Source organism: Mustela lutreola, chromosome 8 (assembly GCF_030435805.1).
Source record: "Mustela lutreola isolate mMusLut2 chromosome 8, mMusLut2.pri, whole genome shotgun sequence".
Taxonomy (NCBI): domain Eukaryota; kingdom Metazoa; phylum Chordata; class Mammalia; order Carnivora; family Mustelidae; genus Mustela; species Mustela lutreola.
Genome location: NC_081297.1, coordinates 23,421,253 through 23,438,089, shown reverse-complemented (window position 1 = coordinate 23,438,089; position 16,837 = coordinate 23,421,253). Strand labels below are relative to the sequence as shown.

General features: G+C 37.2%; 1 protein-coding gene across 6 annotated transcripts in view; it reads left to right on the top strand.

Annotated features, from left to right (window-relative positions):
- STAM (signal transducing adaptor molecule) overlaps nt 1-16,837 on the top strand; it is a 109,247-nt gene that overhangs the window by 25,949 nt on the left and 66,461 nt on the right. For 4 of the 6 annotated variants that reach the window (XM_059184024.1, XM_059184022.1, XM_059184021.1 and 1 more), the window contains one exon: nt 13,745-13,829. The exons of 1 other annotated variant lie outside the window; for it this stretch is intronic. In XM_059184024.1, the coding sequence (XP_059040007.1) occupies nt 13,762-13,829 (68 nt within the window). In that variant the 5' untranslated portion in view covers nt 13,745-13,761. Of the gene's footprint in view, nt 1-2,170; nt 2,236-13,744; nt 13,830-16,837 lie in introns of those variants that run through there. One more of the 6 variants, XM_059184025.1, reaches the window with a different exon arrangement.

The window sequence follows — 16,837 nt, the reverse complement described above, 5'->3', positions numbered from 1 at the left end:
ATGTCAATCTTTTTGCTGGTGGAGGGTCTTACCTTGATGTTGATGGCTACTGACTGATCAGGTTGATGGTTGCTGAAGATCGGGGTGGCAGTGGCAATTTCATAAAACAGCAACGAAGTTTGCCACATCGATTGGCTCTTCCTTTCATTGAACTCTTTGTAGCATGCAATGCTGTTTGACAATGTTTTACCCATAGTAGAATTTATTTCAGTGTTGTAATCTGTCCTTTCAGTCCCTGCTGCTGCTTTATCAACTGCGTTTATGTGATAGTCTAAACTCTGTCGCATTCCATCAGTTTTCGCAGCATCTTCTAGTAGATTCCACCTCAGAAAACCACTTTTTTGCTTATCTGTAAGAAGCAACTCCTCATCTGTTCATATTTTATCATGAAATTACAATAATTCAGTCATGTCTTCAGACTCCACTTCTAATTCTAGTTCTCTTGCTATTTCCACCTGATCTGCAGTTACTTCCTCCACTGAAGTCTTAATCCCCTCAAAGTCATTCAGGATGGCTGGAATTACCTTTTTCCAAACTATTACTCATGTTGATCTTTTGACCTTCCCGTGAATTGTGAATGTTCTTACTGGCATCTAGGATGTTGAATCCTTTGCAGGTTTTCAGTTTACTTTGCCCGTATTTATTAGAGGAATTTGTATCTATGGCAGTTGTAGTTTGTGTATGTGTGTTTCTAAGATTTTATTTATTGATATAAATATTTCTAAGATTTTTATTTATTTGAGAGAGAGAGAGAGAGCATGAGAGTGGGGAGGGGGCAGAGTGAGAGAGACAAACAGATACCCAGCTGAGGACAGAAGACTGAATCAGGGCTCAATCCCACGACCCTAAATCATGACTTGAGCTGAAGTCAGACACTCTACTGACTGAGCCATCCTGCGCCCCAGGAAATGTATTTCTTAAATAGTCAGATTTGAAAGTCAAAATGACTCCTTGATCCGCATGCCACAGAGTGGATGTGGTGTTAACAGACATGAAAACAACATTAATCTCTTTGTACATGTCTGTCAGGGCTTTTGGGTGGTCAGGTACAATGAGCAGTCGTATTTTGAAAGGAGTATCTTTTTTCTGAGCTGTAGGTCTCAACAGTGGGCTAAACTATTCAGTAAACCATGTTGGGAACAGATGTCCTGTCTTCCAGGCTTTATTCCATATATAGGGAGCATAAGCAGAATAGATTTAGCATAATTCTTAAGAGTCCTAGGATTTTCATAATGGTAAATGAGTGCTGGCTTCAATTTAAAGTCACTAGCTGCCTTAGCCCCTAACCAGAGGGTCTTCCCTAGCTTTCAAAGTTTTGAAGTTGAGCATTGACTTCTCTCTGGCTCTGAAAGGCCTAGTTGGCATCTTTTGCCACTCAAAGGCTGTCTACATTGAAAATCTATTGTTTGGTGTAGCACCCTGGATAAAGACCTTAGCTAGATCTTCTGGAGAACTTGCTGTGGCTTCTCCATCAGCACTTGCTGTGGCTTCTCCATCAACACTTGGCTGCTTTACCTTGTGCTTTTGTCTTATGGACATGTCTTCTTTTCTAAAACCTCGTCAATCAATCTCTGCTAGCTTTGAAATTCTCTTCTGTAGCTTCCTTACTTTTTTCAGCCTTCATAGAATTGAGGAGAGTTAGGACCTTGCTCTGGATGAGGCTTTGGTTTAAGGGAATGTTGTGGCTGATTTGATCTCTCCAGACCACTCAGACTTTTCTCCATATTGGCAATAAAGCTGCTTCATTTTCTTATCATTTGTATGTTCACTGGAGTATCACTTTTAATTTCCTTCAAAATCTTTCCCTTTGCATTCAGAACTTGATTAACTGTTTGGTTCAACGGACCTAGTTTTTGGCCTATCTCAGCTTTTGACATGCCTTACTGACTAAGCTTCATCATTTCTAGCTTTTGATTTAAAGACACATGTGGCCCTTCTTCTTACTTGAACACTTAGAGGACATTGTAGAGTTACTAGTTGGCCTAATTTCAATATTGTTGTATTCCAGAGAATATAGGGAGGCCCAAGGAGAGGAAGAGAGATGGGCCAGTGGACAGTCAGAACACATACACTTTTTCTATTAAGTTCATTGTTTTAATATGGGTGCAGTTTGCGGTGCTCTGAAACAGTTACAATTGCAACATCAAAGATCATTGTTCTTTGTATACAGGCATACCTTGAAGGTATTGTGGGCTGGGTTACAGACCGCAGTAATGAAGTGAACATCTAAATAAAGTGAGTCAAATGAGTTTTGTTGTTTCCTGATGTATATAAAAGTTATGTTTATATCATACTGTGGTCTACTAAGTGTACAGTAGCATCATGTCTAACGAACAATGCACACACCTTAATTGAAAAATACTTCATGCTAAAAAATGCCCACCGTCATCTGAGCTTTTAGCAGATCATAATCACTGATCACAGAGCACCATAACAAATATAATAGTAATGAAAAAGTTTGAAATATTGCAAGAATTATCAAAATGGGACACATGGAAAATGGAGTCAAAGCAGAGTTGCCACAAACCTTCAATTTGTAAAAAAAAAAAAAAAAAAAACAAACAAAAAGAAACCCAAAACAAAAAACAACAAAAAAACCCCAAACCACAGTATCTACAAGTGCAATAAAGTGAAGGGCAGCAAAATGAGCTTTGTCTGTGGGAATAATCTGAGGATAAAATGAGATCATTATGAAACTTTGCATTGGTTAGAAGCAAGTCTCTTGCTTCACTTTTACCTTCCCTGCAGCCTGTTTTTGTCTTAGAAAATAGTTTCGACTTTGCTACTTATAAAACCATGTTGAATTGTTATAATAGTTTTTATTCTTTCCAATTTAAAAAAATACTTGTAACTGAGAAGAACTGCTTTGCTGCCCTTGTTGATCTTGAGGCAGCATCAGTAAATAATCTGAATAGTTTAAAAGTTTGGAAATGGGTTGCATTCCGGATGTACGTAAGTTTGAGTCAGGTACTGATCCTATTTATGTATCAGAGAGTAAAGAATGTAGTTCATGAGTGTTCAGCCTACCTGCTGATGACTGTACCATCCACTCCTGGGTACACCTTAATTCAGGAACTGTAAGATCATATTTAGCTACTATATTGGCACTTTATATTTGATCAGTCATAAGCGTATCCTTTTCAGTAAGTTTTTAAGTTTTAAGTTTTGACTTTTAAGTTTTAATAAGCTTAGTTATTTTTTAAGAAGGTGATAGATTTCAAGATTTAAGAGCTTTCTTTTACAAAAATGCACTATGTTTTTTTTTTTTTTTTTTTTTTTTTTTTTTTTTTTTAAAGATTTTTTTTTTTTTTTTTTTAAGATTTTATTTATTTATTTGACAGAGAAATCACAAGTAGATGGAGAGGCAGACAGAGAGAGAGAGAGAGGGAAGCAGGCTCCCTGCTGAGCAGAGAGCCCGATGCGGGACTCGATCCCAGGACTCTGAGATCATGACCTGAGCCGAAGGCAGCGGCCTAACCACTGAGCCACCCAGGCGCCCAAAAATGCACTATGTTTTTAAAAGGCCTGCTTGGCTACCAGCCAGTAAAGATAATGAATCAATTATTTAAATACACTATCAGATCAAAGTAATGACTTGCTTTGCTTTTCTAAGATGAAGTAAATGTTAGAACAGAGGATATTTGATCAGAATGATTCAGTCGATTTTCTTTGACTTTGTAAGGGTTAGGGGTCTTAGAGATAGAGCTCTGAGAATCCTCAGAGCAGTCCACTTGGATTTGGTTTACATTTTGCATTTCTTTGAAGGTAAAATGTTCTTATAAAGGAAAGTATCGAAAAATAAAGTGTGTGACTGGTCTTTGTCCCTGTTTCCTGAGAGGGAGCCTCTAAATCTTGGGAATTTCTTGAATGATAGGAGCATCTTATTCAAGAAGGGCTCCTTGTATAATGTTTTCACTTATGCTAATGAGATGACTCAGCATGGAAGCTGGTCACTCCAGAAGGACTTAGCCTTGTGATTAGGTGCTTGGGACTTTGAGTCATATGACCTCTGGGGAGGAGTAGGAGGCGTGGAGATTGAGTTCCAGTCGGTAGCCGACCAGACCTTCATAATAAAATGCCAGTAAAAACTACACACCAAACCTTGGTTGAGCCTCCTGGTTGGTGAGACACACTGATGTGTCAGGATGATGCATCCTGAGGGCACAGAAGCTTGGGCCTGTGCATCTCTTCATTGGCTGATTCAGATTTGTAATTTTTGTGATAAAATTGTAATCAGAATGCTTTTCTGAGTTCTTTGAGTTGATATAGTGATTAATGAACCTGAGGGGTAATGGAAACCCCTGATTTTGTTACCAGTTCGTCAAAAGTGCATATGACCTAGGAACCCAAGAGCTTGTTGCTTGTGTCTGTATTGGGAAACGAGGGAGTTCTGTGCCCTCAATGTGTGGGCTGCACCAACTCTAAATAGGTAGCATCACAGTTGCACTGTAGAGGGTTTTCCACACTGAAAAGTAAAATTGGAAAATCATTGAAGTAGATACTATTAAAGGTGTATGTGTTTCTGTGAGTTTTATGGATTTATACTGTAATTGCATGAGTCAGTTTAGTATTTCTTGAGTCCTTAGGCTGAGAACATGAATATTGAAAGAATTTCCCAAAGTAGAAATTGTTATTATTTTCAAGGGATTTATAGTGTGTTATGGGAACTTGAACAATGACAGGTAAATTTGACTCAGTTATCCTTTTGGTATATACCCTGCAGCCTGAATGAAATTAAACAGGATTTTAACATTTGCTTTGTAAGTTATCTGTTTAGTTTCAAGAGTAGTGTTAGTTTCTCATTAGGTCTCATTTTCCCTCATGCGAACCATTTTCACATATGGGCAGTAGTCTTTTTTTTTTTTTTTTCCTGGAAGTCCAGTTCTGATTAGACTATTTCCTTGCTGCAAATTCTCTTGTCTGTTTCTTGATTTAATACAAATATCTCATCTTGTATTTTAGGTTTTTGAGTGGTTCCAACCTTTGACAAAGTAGTCTCTATTGTAGCCAGCCTAGCTTCTTTGTTACACTTGTTTTCATAATTTTATTCTTTATTATACTCTACTATATATTTACTACTTAAATAGAAACAAAAGAGTTCATTGTTAATCCTGTTCTCTCCTTAGTTTCTAAGTATATCAAGAAGCCTTGCCTGATTCTTCTTTTCTCTCCCCCCAGGTCTTTACCATTTTTTTTCCAGCTTGCATCAGGCTTTCCATTTTTTTTTTTCTTTTCTTTTCTATAATACTTTTTCTTTCATCTATTTAGGTCTCTGTCTTCTGGTTTCATTTCTTTTTTTAGAGTCACAGCTACTTCAGATGGGGCCTGGCATAGACTAGAAGTTTATTCCATTTTGTTGAATATCTGTCCAAATTTTATTATTTCCTGCAAATAAGTCACTTTTCCAAGATCTCAGATGTCTTGGACATTTGTATTCTTACACAAGGAATTTGTGTGAATACCCTATTAGAAGATGGTATGATGACTAGGCTTAGGTACCCACTACTCACTAGTTATCACTCACTGCCACTTTATAAGATACTTAATGTAATCCTCTAATGGCAATGAATAGTTGGTAGGTGTTGCTCTATCTCTTGGGGCTATGCTGTGGATTAGGAATTATTAGCCTACATAGAGTTTGGACAGAATTGGCTGCTTGCTGTTTTCTGCTTCAAATCTCCAGCTCTCAGTAGTAGATCACAGTGGGGAAATGAGTATTATTATCTGTTGAACCAGGCAACAGGGCTTTGAAGGGAAGTAGGGAGCAGGAATTTCACTGTCTTCGCCAACACCAACCCTTACAAATAAGAATCTTGGTATGGATCAGGCCTCCTACCCCCAACCTGTCTCAGGCTAAAAAAAATGAAAATGTTCATGGAGATCATGGTGATACTGTCTTTCAGTCTATCTATTCTTTGAGTTACAGTGTTCCACTCAAGATTAGGTTACCTTCTACTTCTGTATAGCTTTTGTTTCAGAAGAAAATAATGATTTCTTTTGAAGTTTTTCCCTCCTACATAGGTTCTTGTTTTTTCTAACTTGCCCTATTCTCGTTTTTGTTTTGTTTTGTTTGCTGTATTTGTCTGTTTTGTTTGTCTTTTCCTTTATCTTCCGTGTTAAGAAGATTTTTCTCAGATAGCTGATAATCCTTGGTTTTCTGCCCATGGTTAATACTAGAGAAATAAAAAGCACTGTGGAATCTGTGATCCTGTGGTTAGGACTTATTGACTGAACTTCATGTTGATGTGGTTTGCCATTTACTGTAGAACTCTCTCTGTCCTCCATGTTGCTATCTTACCTTTAGGTGTTTCCTCTTGGGCTGACCTGGAATCCCCAGAGTCCTGTAATCTCTCTGAGGGTGAAGGTATGAATGAAGGTGAAGGATAGAATAGAGTAATTTCTGAGAGGGCAGGTATTTGGTGGGGGTGGGTGGGACCTCAAGAACACTCCCCTGCTTTCCCAGTTCTAGGATTCCCCAGGACTCACAGGACTCAGTTATAGTTATAGCTATGATTTATTACAGTGAAAGGACCCAAAGTGCAATCAGCAAAGTGAAAGGGCACATGGGTGAAGTCTGGAAATACTAGGCATAAGCTTCCTTGGCTCCTCTTCCAGTGAAGACATGCTTACTGTCTTCCAAATAAGACATGCTTAATTCCCCCGGCAGAGGTGTGGCAACATGTGTGGAATGTTGCATCCAGGGACATTCATTAGACTCAGTGCTTTGGATTTTTCTTGAGAGCTGATCCTGTAAGGCGTACTCTGCTTGGCAAGTACCCGAACTCCAGACTCTCACAAAGAAAGCATATTCAGTATAAACCATATTGTCTGTACAACCAGTTTAGACATAGGGGGCCAGTTTTTAAGTTCTGAGAATGGTGAGAACTCTCCCTAAATCTAAGTTCCCATACACCAGGCAATGCATAAACAACCCTTTTAAAGGATACCAGTCAATAAAGAAAGAAAGAAAGAAAGAATACCAGTCAGCCCTCTATGTTAACCCTGTTTTTTTTTTAAATTAACTAATTATTTTTTTAATTTTAATTTTTTATTAATATATAATATATTATTTGTTTCTTTTCTGAACAGCAGGTATCAGCATTCACACAGTTGCTTAATTCCTTTATTTTAAAAAATGGACTTTATTTTTTAGAAGAGTTTTAGATACACAGAAAAATTAAGCAGAAGGTACAGAGATTTCCTGTATCTCTCCTATCCCCACATACGCAGGAGTTTCCCCAGTATCAGGATCCTGCACCAGAGTAGTGTATTTGTTATAATCTATTAACCCAGATATCCCCATCATCACCACCCAGAGTCCATAGCTTACATTAGCATTCACTGTTGGTGTTTTATCTTCTAAGGGTTTTGACAAATATGTAACAACGTGTTTACCATTGTAAACAGCATGGTTTCACTGCGTGGCAAATCCTGTGGTCCACCTGTTCATCTTGTCCTCCCTCCAACCCCTGGCAACCACTGAATTAATTAATTAACTAATTAATTAATTTTTACTTTTCTAGAATGTTATATGGTTAGAAACATGCATTATTTAGCGTTTCAGATTGGCTTCTTTTGCTTAATGTGCCTCTAAAGTTTTCAAGTTTTCTTGTCTTTTCATGGCTTGTTAGTTCTTTTTTTTTTTTTTTAAGCACCGAATAACATTTCACTGTTTTCATGTACCTTAGTTTATCCCTTCACCTACTGAAGGATACCACGTTTGCTTCCAAGTTTTGGTGATTATGAATAAAGCTTCAGTAGACATCCATGAACATGGAATATCTTTCCATTTATTTAATTCTTTGATTTCTTTCATCACGATTTTGTAGTTTTCCTCATATAGATTTTATATGTATTTTGTAGATTTATACCTAAGTATTTTATTTGAGTGCTAATGTAAATGGCATTGTGTTTTTAATTTAAAATTACAGTTGTTTGTTAAATATATAGGAAAGTTGCTGACTTTTCTACAGTCAACCTTGTATTGTACAATTTTGCCAAAATCATTTTTTTTTAAATGATTTTATTTATTTATTTGGCAGACGGAGATCACAGAGAAACAGGCAGAGAGAGAGAGGAGGAAGCGGGCTCCCTGCTGAGCAGAGAGTCCCATGTGGGGCTCCATCCCAGGACCCTGAGATCATGACCTGAGCCGAAGGCAGAGGCTTTAACCCACTGAGCCACCCAGGCACCCCCAAAATCATTTTTTAAAAAGATTTATTTATTTACTTAGAGTGCAGGAGAGGGGAGAGGAACATAGGGAGAAGGAGAGGGAAAGCAGACTCCTTGCTGAGCAGGGTTAGTGGCTGGTCTTTTCCAGCCCCTGAGATCATGTCCTGAGCCAATACCAAGAGTTGGAGGCTTAACTGACTAAGCCACCCAGGCACCCCTCATTTTTTAGTTCCAGTTTTTTCTTGTTGATATTTTTGGGTTTTTTACATAAATGAACATGCTATCTGTGAGGAAAAACAAGTTTATTTCTTCTTTCCTAATCTTTGCACCTTTTATGTATTTATCTCATACGTTTGCATTAGCTAGGACTTCCAGTATGCTGGTGAAAAGGTATGGTGCGAGAAGACACCCTTGCCTTATTTCTGATCTTAGTGGTAAACTTCTACTAGTTTCTCACCATTAAAAATATTAGCTGTAGACATTTTGTAGATGTTCTTTATCAACTTGAGGAAGTTCCTTGTTATCCCTAGTTTGCTGAGAATTTTTATCATGAGTTGTTGGGCTTTGTCAGATGCTTTTTCTGAGTTTTTTAATAAGATCATGTGATTTTTCTTCTCTAGCTGTTGATGAGATGGATTGCATTTATTGATTTTTGAGTACAGAGCCAGCATTGCTTACCTGAGATAAATCCCATTTGGTTGTGATTTAGAATTCTTTTTTTATTTTGTTGGATTTGTTTTGTCTAATATTTTGTTAAGGATTTTTGCATCTGTGTTCGTCTATAGTTTTCTTTCCTAATAATGTCTTTAGTTTTGGTACTAGGGTAATGTTGCTCTCATAGAACAGAAGTATTTTCTGCTTCTGTCCTCTAGATGAGATTGTAGATAATTGGTATAATTTCTTCATTACATGTTTGGTAGAAATTACCATTAACCTCTGTGCCCGATGCTGTCTGTTTTGGAAGATTATTAATTATTGGTTTAATTTCTTTAATAGATATAGGCCTCTTCAGATTGTCTATCTTTGTATTTTGACAGATGCGTTTTTCAAGGAATTGATCCATTTTATGTAGGTTATCACATTTGTGGGCATAGAGTTCATAATTCTAATGTGTGTTTTCCCAGTACCATTGAGCAGTTCTCTAATTCTCAGTGGACAGTGACCAGTGTCCCTCAAATTTAACTCACTTCTGATACTATCTGTCTAACTAGAAAGTGTCAGATCCCACAGGTTTAGGGCTCAGTCCCATAAGATTGCCCTTAGTGTCGACTTCGGATGCTAGTCAAAGGTCAGGATATGTCCTATGCTTCATATTGATTGGCTGTAAATTGGAGGTTTCCATGATCCCATCAATATCACTGAGCCATTTTAATGTTCATATAATATCCTTTTAATGGCCATGAGATCCGTTAGTGATATTTTTTCTTTCATTCTGATATTAGTAGTTTGTATCTTCCTTCCTTTCTTTTTTTCTTTTCAACCATCTGTCAATTTTATTGATATTTTCAAAGAACCAACTTTTGGTTTGTTGATTTTTTCTGTATTTTCTGTTTGCAATTTCACTGATTTCTGCTGTACTTCTTTTCGTCTGCTTAATTTGGATTTGATTCATTCTCCTGGTTTCCTAAAGTAGAAGCTTATGTTAGCGATTTTATTTTTAATTTTTTAAAAGATTTTATTTATTTATTTATTTGTTTGTTTGAAAGAGAGCAAGAGAGGGAGAGACAGCACAGAGTAAAAGGGAGAGGGAGAAACAGGCTCCCTATGGAGCAGGGAGACCGATGGTGGCTCTATCCCAGGACCCCGGGATCATGACCTGAGCCAAAGCCAAAGCTGAGCACCCCTTTGCTTTATGTAATGCCTCTATTCCTGAAAACTTGCCTTGCTCCAAAATCTGCTCTGTCTGAAATTAATATAGCTATTCCCACTTTCTTTTAATTGGTGTTGGCATTGTTATCTTTCTCCATCTCTTTACTTTTAAATGTATGTCTTTATATTTAAAGTGGGTTTCCTCTAGACAATATAGAATTGCATTTTGTGTTTTGATCACTCCAGCAATATTTGTATTTAGACCACTGATGTTTAAACTGATTATTGATATTGTTGGATTAGTATCTACCATATCTGTTACAGTTTTCTAGTTGTAGCCTTTGTTCTTTGTTCCTATTTTTTCTTCCACTCTTTTTTTTCATTCGTGCTTTTAATGGAGCGTTTCATATGATTCAGTCTTTTTTCTTTTGTAGCATATTAATTATATTTCTGTTTTTGTTGTTTTTAGTGGTTGCTCTAGAGTCTGCAATGTACATTTAGAAGTAGTCCAAATCCATTTTCAAATAACATTATACCGCTTCATTGGTAGTGCAGACAAGTGAAATGAATAACAAAATATTCCTACTTCTTCTCTCCTGTTCCTGAGATCCTTGCTGTCATTTATTTCGCTTATGTGGAAACTCACACCTCCTATATCATTTTCTTCTCTCTGAAGGACTTTTTTTTAAACATTTTTTTTTTTGGCAAGGTCCGTTTGTTGGCAACAAATTTCCTTAATGGTTTTTTGTTTGAGAAAGTCTTTATTTCTTCTTTCCTTTTGAAGAGTAATTTCACAGGGTACGTAATAGGTTGGTGGTTATTTTTGCTCAACACTACTTCATTCCATTTCCTCCTTGGTTGCATGCATTCTGAGATGTCAGATGTAATTCTTATGTTTGCTCCGGTATAGATAAGGTGGTTCTTCTTTTGCTGGCTTTTTTTTTTTTCCCCCATTTTTTTCTTTAGCATTGATTTTTTGCAGTTTGAAAATGGTATACCTAGGTGTAGTGGTTTTTTTTTTTTTTTTTTTTTGGTACTTGTGCTTGGTATTCTTGGAGTTCACCAGACCTGTGGTTTGATGTCTCCCACCAATTTGGGGCAATGTTGAGTTGTTTTTGCTTTAGGTATTCTGTTTCTTCTGTCCATTACTTTTTGTAATTTCCCGCAGTTCTTGGATAATCTGTTGCTGGGTTTTGGTTTTTGTTTTTGTTTTATTTCTGGTCATTTTTTTTCCCTTCACTTTTCAGTTTTGGAAGTTCCTACTGATACATGTGCAAGTCTGGAGAGTCTTTAGCTGTTTCTGTCTGCTGTTGAGTGCGTCGCAGGTGTTCATTTTTGATCTCTAGTATTTCTTTATGATTCTTATGATTCTTTTTTAGAATTCCCATTTCTGTGCTCACTTTCTTTATCTGTTCTTGCATGCTATCTCCTATTTCCATTAGAGCTCTTAGTGTTATTAGTTATAGCTTCTAAAACTCTCATCTGATAACCCCAACATTTCTGTCATGTGTGTATCTGGTTCTGATGCTTACTCTTCATATTGTGTTTTTTTGCCTTATAATGTGGCTTGTTGAAAGCTAGACATGATGTACTGATAAAAGAAACACCATCCTTCAAAAACAACAATAACAACCCACCATCCTTTAATAGCACAATAGTAAGGCGTTAGGTAGGAAGTGATATATAGTGGTGATTAAGTCTCAGTCTTTTATTTATTTATTTATAAAAAAGATTATTTATTTATTTATTTATTTGATAGAGAGAGAGAGAGCGCGAGCGAGCCTCAAGTAGGCAGAGAGGCAGGCAGAGTGAGAAGGGGAAGCAGGCTTCCCGCCGAGCAGAGAGCCCGATGGGGGGCTCGATCCCAGGACCCTGAGACCTGACCTGAGCTGAAGGCAGAGGGTCAACCCACTGAGCCACCCAGGCGCCCCGCTCTCAGTCTTTTAAAGTGAGCCTCTGCCCGTAGGGTGTGAATTTCTCACATGCTTCTCAGTTTTTCCCCTCTCTTAGGTGTGAGAAGATGACTAGCTGAGCTGAAGTTGGGTATTCCCCTTATATATGGAAGGGTGAAACAGGCTGGAGTTGGGCATTTCCTTTACCCCAGGTGGATTAATCTCTGGTAAAACCCTAGTTGGTCCGGTGCTTAACAAGTTGCCTTGTTAAGAAGAGAATGCTCTGGTGTATCTCACAATAGTTATTGTCCTCCTCCCTTTGCTGAAAAATAGAAAGTTTTCTCTGATATTACCGTGAGATCCTGCTCATAAAAATAAAATTACAAAAATGTGGGAAATCCCCTGTGTCTGGGCCCTTTTGGATTTTAGCTTCCAGAATTGTGCACACTTAGCCTTCAGCAGTTTGTCTGTTTCAGCTTAGATCTGTGGTACTGGTTGTTGGTGTTATTTCTGGTTATGGAAAATGAAAAGAAAGTTGAAGGCAGAGGTTTTAACCCCCTGAGCCACTCAGGTGCCTCTGTTAAGTTTTTATTTAATGGAAAATACTCAGTTAAAGCTTAGTTTCTTTTCGTTTTCCTCCTTTCCCATGTCACACATGAAAATCAACAAAATCGTATAATTAGTTAATTACCGGAAACATTTTGGTAGAGATTTGTGCCTTGTCATGTTTCTTCATTGGCAGGTAAAGTTAAGAATTACTTGATAGTGAAAGTATTTCTTCTTTCTTCGTGGGGAAGGGAATAGACCTGTATGTAGTTTCTTGTTTTTGTTTTTTTTTTTTATAAATAAGTATCAATGGCTTATTTCTCTTTTTTAAGATTTTATTTATTTATTTATTTGAGGGGAGTGTGGGGGGGAGGAGCAGAGGGAGAGGGACAAGCAGACTCTCTGCACTGAGTGGGGAATTAGGCATGGGGCTCAATGTTAGGGCCCTGAATCAAGACCTGAGCCGAAATCAAGAGTCAAATGATTAACCAGCTGAGCCACCCAGGTGTCCCATCAGTGGCATATTTCCTTTTTTCCCTTTCTAAAGGTTTTTTAATTTTTTATTTTTTTAAATTTTTTATTTTAATTCAACTTAGTTAACATATAATATATTATTAGTTTCAGGGGTAGAATTTTGTGGCTCATCAGTTGCTTATAACACCAAGTGCTCATCAAGTGCCCTCCTTAAATGACCATCACCCACTGACCCCATCCCCCCACCTCATCACCAGCAGCTCTCCGTTTCTTCCCTGTAGTTACATCTCTTATAGTTTGCCTCTGTCTGTTTTCATCTTTTTTTTTTTTTTTTTTTTTTTAAAGATTTTATTTATTTACTTGAGAGAGAGACAGTGAGAGAGAGCATGAACGAGGAGAAGGTCAGAGAGAGAAGCAGACTCCCCATGGAGCTGGGAGTCCGATGTGGGACTCGATCCCGGGACTCCAGGATCATGACCTGAGCCGAAGGCAGTCGTCCAACCAACTGAGCCACCCAGGCGTCCCTCATCTTTTTTTTTTTTTTAACTTTCCCTTCCCTTCTATGTTCATCTGTTTTTTTTATTTTTTATTTTTTATTTTATTTCCTTAAATTCCAGGGCTATTTCTTAATATTAAGTAATAAGCATCTGAAATGTATATGGGGAAAATTATTTTACTAGGTGGTAAATGTGCCCCTAACCCCTTTTGAAGATGTTCTTGACCATCTCATTAAACAGGCTACTGGCAACTATTCTGATTTCTTATCACAACTTAGTCATTTAAATGTGATTATTTACCTCTTAAAGATTTTCAAAAATAATGTTTCTGCAATTTCTTTTCATAATACACAGAGAAAGCAACCAGTGAGATGAATACTGCTGAGGATTGGGGCCTCATTTTGGATATTTGTGATAAAGTCGGTCAATCTCGAACTGGGTAAGTGTTGCAAAGTTTCAGAGGAGCTTTATTGATTCTCTTTATTAACATGAATAAAATGAGAGTTAGAAGGTAAAGTATATTAGTTTAAAAAGGGACTTCTTTGCTAGCAAGATTTGAGGAATCATTCCATTTAAATTACTCTCTGTAACCAATTAGGGTAACATGACTGGTAACCATGTTGATATTTTAATTAAACCCTTGTCCGAGTTGCTTCCCAAAGTCTAGCTTTTTCCACTGACTTTTAAAACCGTTAGTGATATTTCTCAGTTAAGTGATTTCTCAAGTTTCGTTATTTTTCAGTTCTTCATTGTCATTTCTGCAGTAATTCTACCTAAGCGATGACTATAGAAAGACAGTTCAGGACAATATAATCTTAAACTTTTTGGCGTAAATCTTTTTGTTCATACAGAGCTTTCAATACAGCAAGTTGATTAACTGGTATACAGATTAATAATTTCCTTAATTCCTGGGCTAATAACATCTGATTTTAGTAGCCTCATTTACCCCTTTGTGCCATAGAAATATTGTCTAATTTGTGTACTTCCCTGTGAAAAATGTTTGAGAACACTGCTGTGTTACACTTGATTCTTTTTTTTTTTTTTTTTTTTAAGATTTTGTTTTTAAACAACTTCTGTATCCAACATGGGACTCCAACATGGGGCTTGAACTTCTAACCCTGAGATCGAGAGTTGCATGCTTCACCAACTGAGTCAGCCGGGCGCCCCATACTTGATTCTTGTGGTGCTAATCTTAACCTTCTGATGATGCTTTCTTTGACTCTCTGTCGTCCCAAATATAGGAAGTTCCTTAAACTTCCTTTGATCCTTTCTTTTTCCCTCTAATACTTTTTTCTTTTCTAGTACATTCTTTTTTTTTTTTCCAAAAAAAAAAATCTTACAACTTATGTTTATCTTTATATGGGTGACATCTGTATTTTCAGCTCTGATTTTTCTCACTGTAGCACTAGTCTTGGGAACACGTCATTATTTCTGGGTATCATACTATATAAGCTTTGATCTCACCATGTAGAAACCTGAAGTCCTGTCTCTTTTTGCTTTAAACCTGCTTTCCCTCTTTTGTTCCCTATCTCTGTTAATGACAAGATTATTTAATTTGCATTTAAAACCTCAGAGTCACCTCCACATTAATACTGTTGCTAAATTCTGTCAGTCTGTCTCCAAAATATTTCGCAGACTGTTGATATTATAAAGTCTTCTCAGTTAACTTCTTGAACCTGGCCAAACCAGGCAAGGGTTGTTTGTGTTCAGGGTCTTTCTGCCCCTTCAGTCAAGGCCTTTTTGTAACATGGAGCCCTTTTCAGATTCCCCAAAATGTGGCCTCTAAATGTGGCCTCATCCATCTCCTTTGTTGTTTTTACATTTTAGTGTACTGAGTCTTTCTCTTTCTGACCCTTTTAGTTCCTTAATTTAATTGGAATTTGAGTAGCTACTGTGTGCTGTATATCTTTTCCTTTTTCTCTATTTCTGTTGGTCCCACTTTACTTGAGACCTTCCTTACCATAGTTAGACTATTGAATTCACCTCCTGGCGGTTCTTTCCATTTCTTTTCTATCCACTTCTTATATCCAGTTGCCCTGTAACAGCTCTGACCATATTACTACCCTGGCTTCTGCAGTGAGTTGTCTGTCCTCCCTCTAGGCATCTGACTCATTTATTTTTCATTTATTTTTCCGCTAAGTACCATTTTTTTCAACAAAGGCCTTTCAGTTGCCAGTGCTTTTCTGCCTTAGTTTATGCTTCTGGTCATTGTGTTCCTTTAGTGTGAAGTATTTTATTCTCCCATTTTCTGTCTCTGTTTTTTCATATCTTTCCAGGCCCAATATACATATCATTTCTTCCACAAAGCTTTCTTTATCCCCTTTACAGCAAATCATATTATGGTCGTGTGAATCCTCAAAGCACTGTATCATAATCATTCTTACTTGTATTTTGTTGTGTGTTACAGTAGTTTATATCTATGTGATAGACTTAGATATGTAGAATGAAAAGGTCCGTGAATTTTTGTTGTGCAGTTTAGTGGTAGTTTTGTTTAGTTTAGATAGTTTAGTAGTCGAGAGCATGGGACTCTGGAGTGAGACTGCCTGGGTTCACATCTTAGCTCTGACCACTTTGCTGTGTCACACTGGGTATCTTATCTTCCTCATTTGCTATGTAGGAATAAAAATTGTAAGTATATTGTACTGTACTTAAAAATTTTAAGTATATTATATTGTAAGTATACTGTCCGTGGTGTACATTACATTACTTAAAGCTGGAAGTTTTTACCTTTTGACCCCCTTCACCCACTTCACCTCATGCCACCCCCCACCTCTGGCAACCATCCATCCCACCAGTCTGTGAGTTCAGTTTTATTAGATGCCACTTGTGCGTGAAATCGTACAGTATTTATCTTTATCTGTATGAGTTATTTCCCTTAGCATAAGGTCCATCCAGTATTGGCCTCATATTTAAAATGACCTTTAAATGTTAAAAAACTTTTCCATTTTTTTAAGATTTATCTATTTACTTGAGAGTGAAAGAGAGAGGGAAAGGGGTTGGGGCGGGGCACAGGAAGAGGAAGAGAAAAAACCAAGCCAACTCTACACTCCTGATGTGGGGCTTGATCTCACTACTCTTGAGGTCAGACCTGAGCTGAAACCAGGAGTCAGACACTTAAATGACTTCACCTCCCAGGCACCGTCCCCCCTCCATTTGTCGTTTTTTTATCTAGAATCAATAGATTGTATTGATAGTACCTATTTATTTAGATTAGTACATGATTATTTTTTTTTTCAAATTTATTTTAGACTGTATACTTCTCATCAGTATGTTCCTTAATTCAGTTATTTTTTGGGAGTTTTAATTGATGTTTTGCTAAGTTTATGAATTAGGAAGGATTTTCAGCTTTGATGATCTAAATAATGAGGTATAGTTCTTTTTGTTATTTTATGTTTTTTCCTTTATCTCTTTTCTTCCTTTTTCCCTTCCACTTATTTTTCCTCCTTT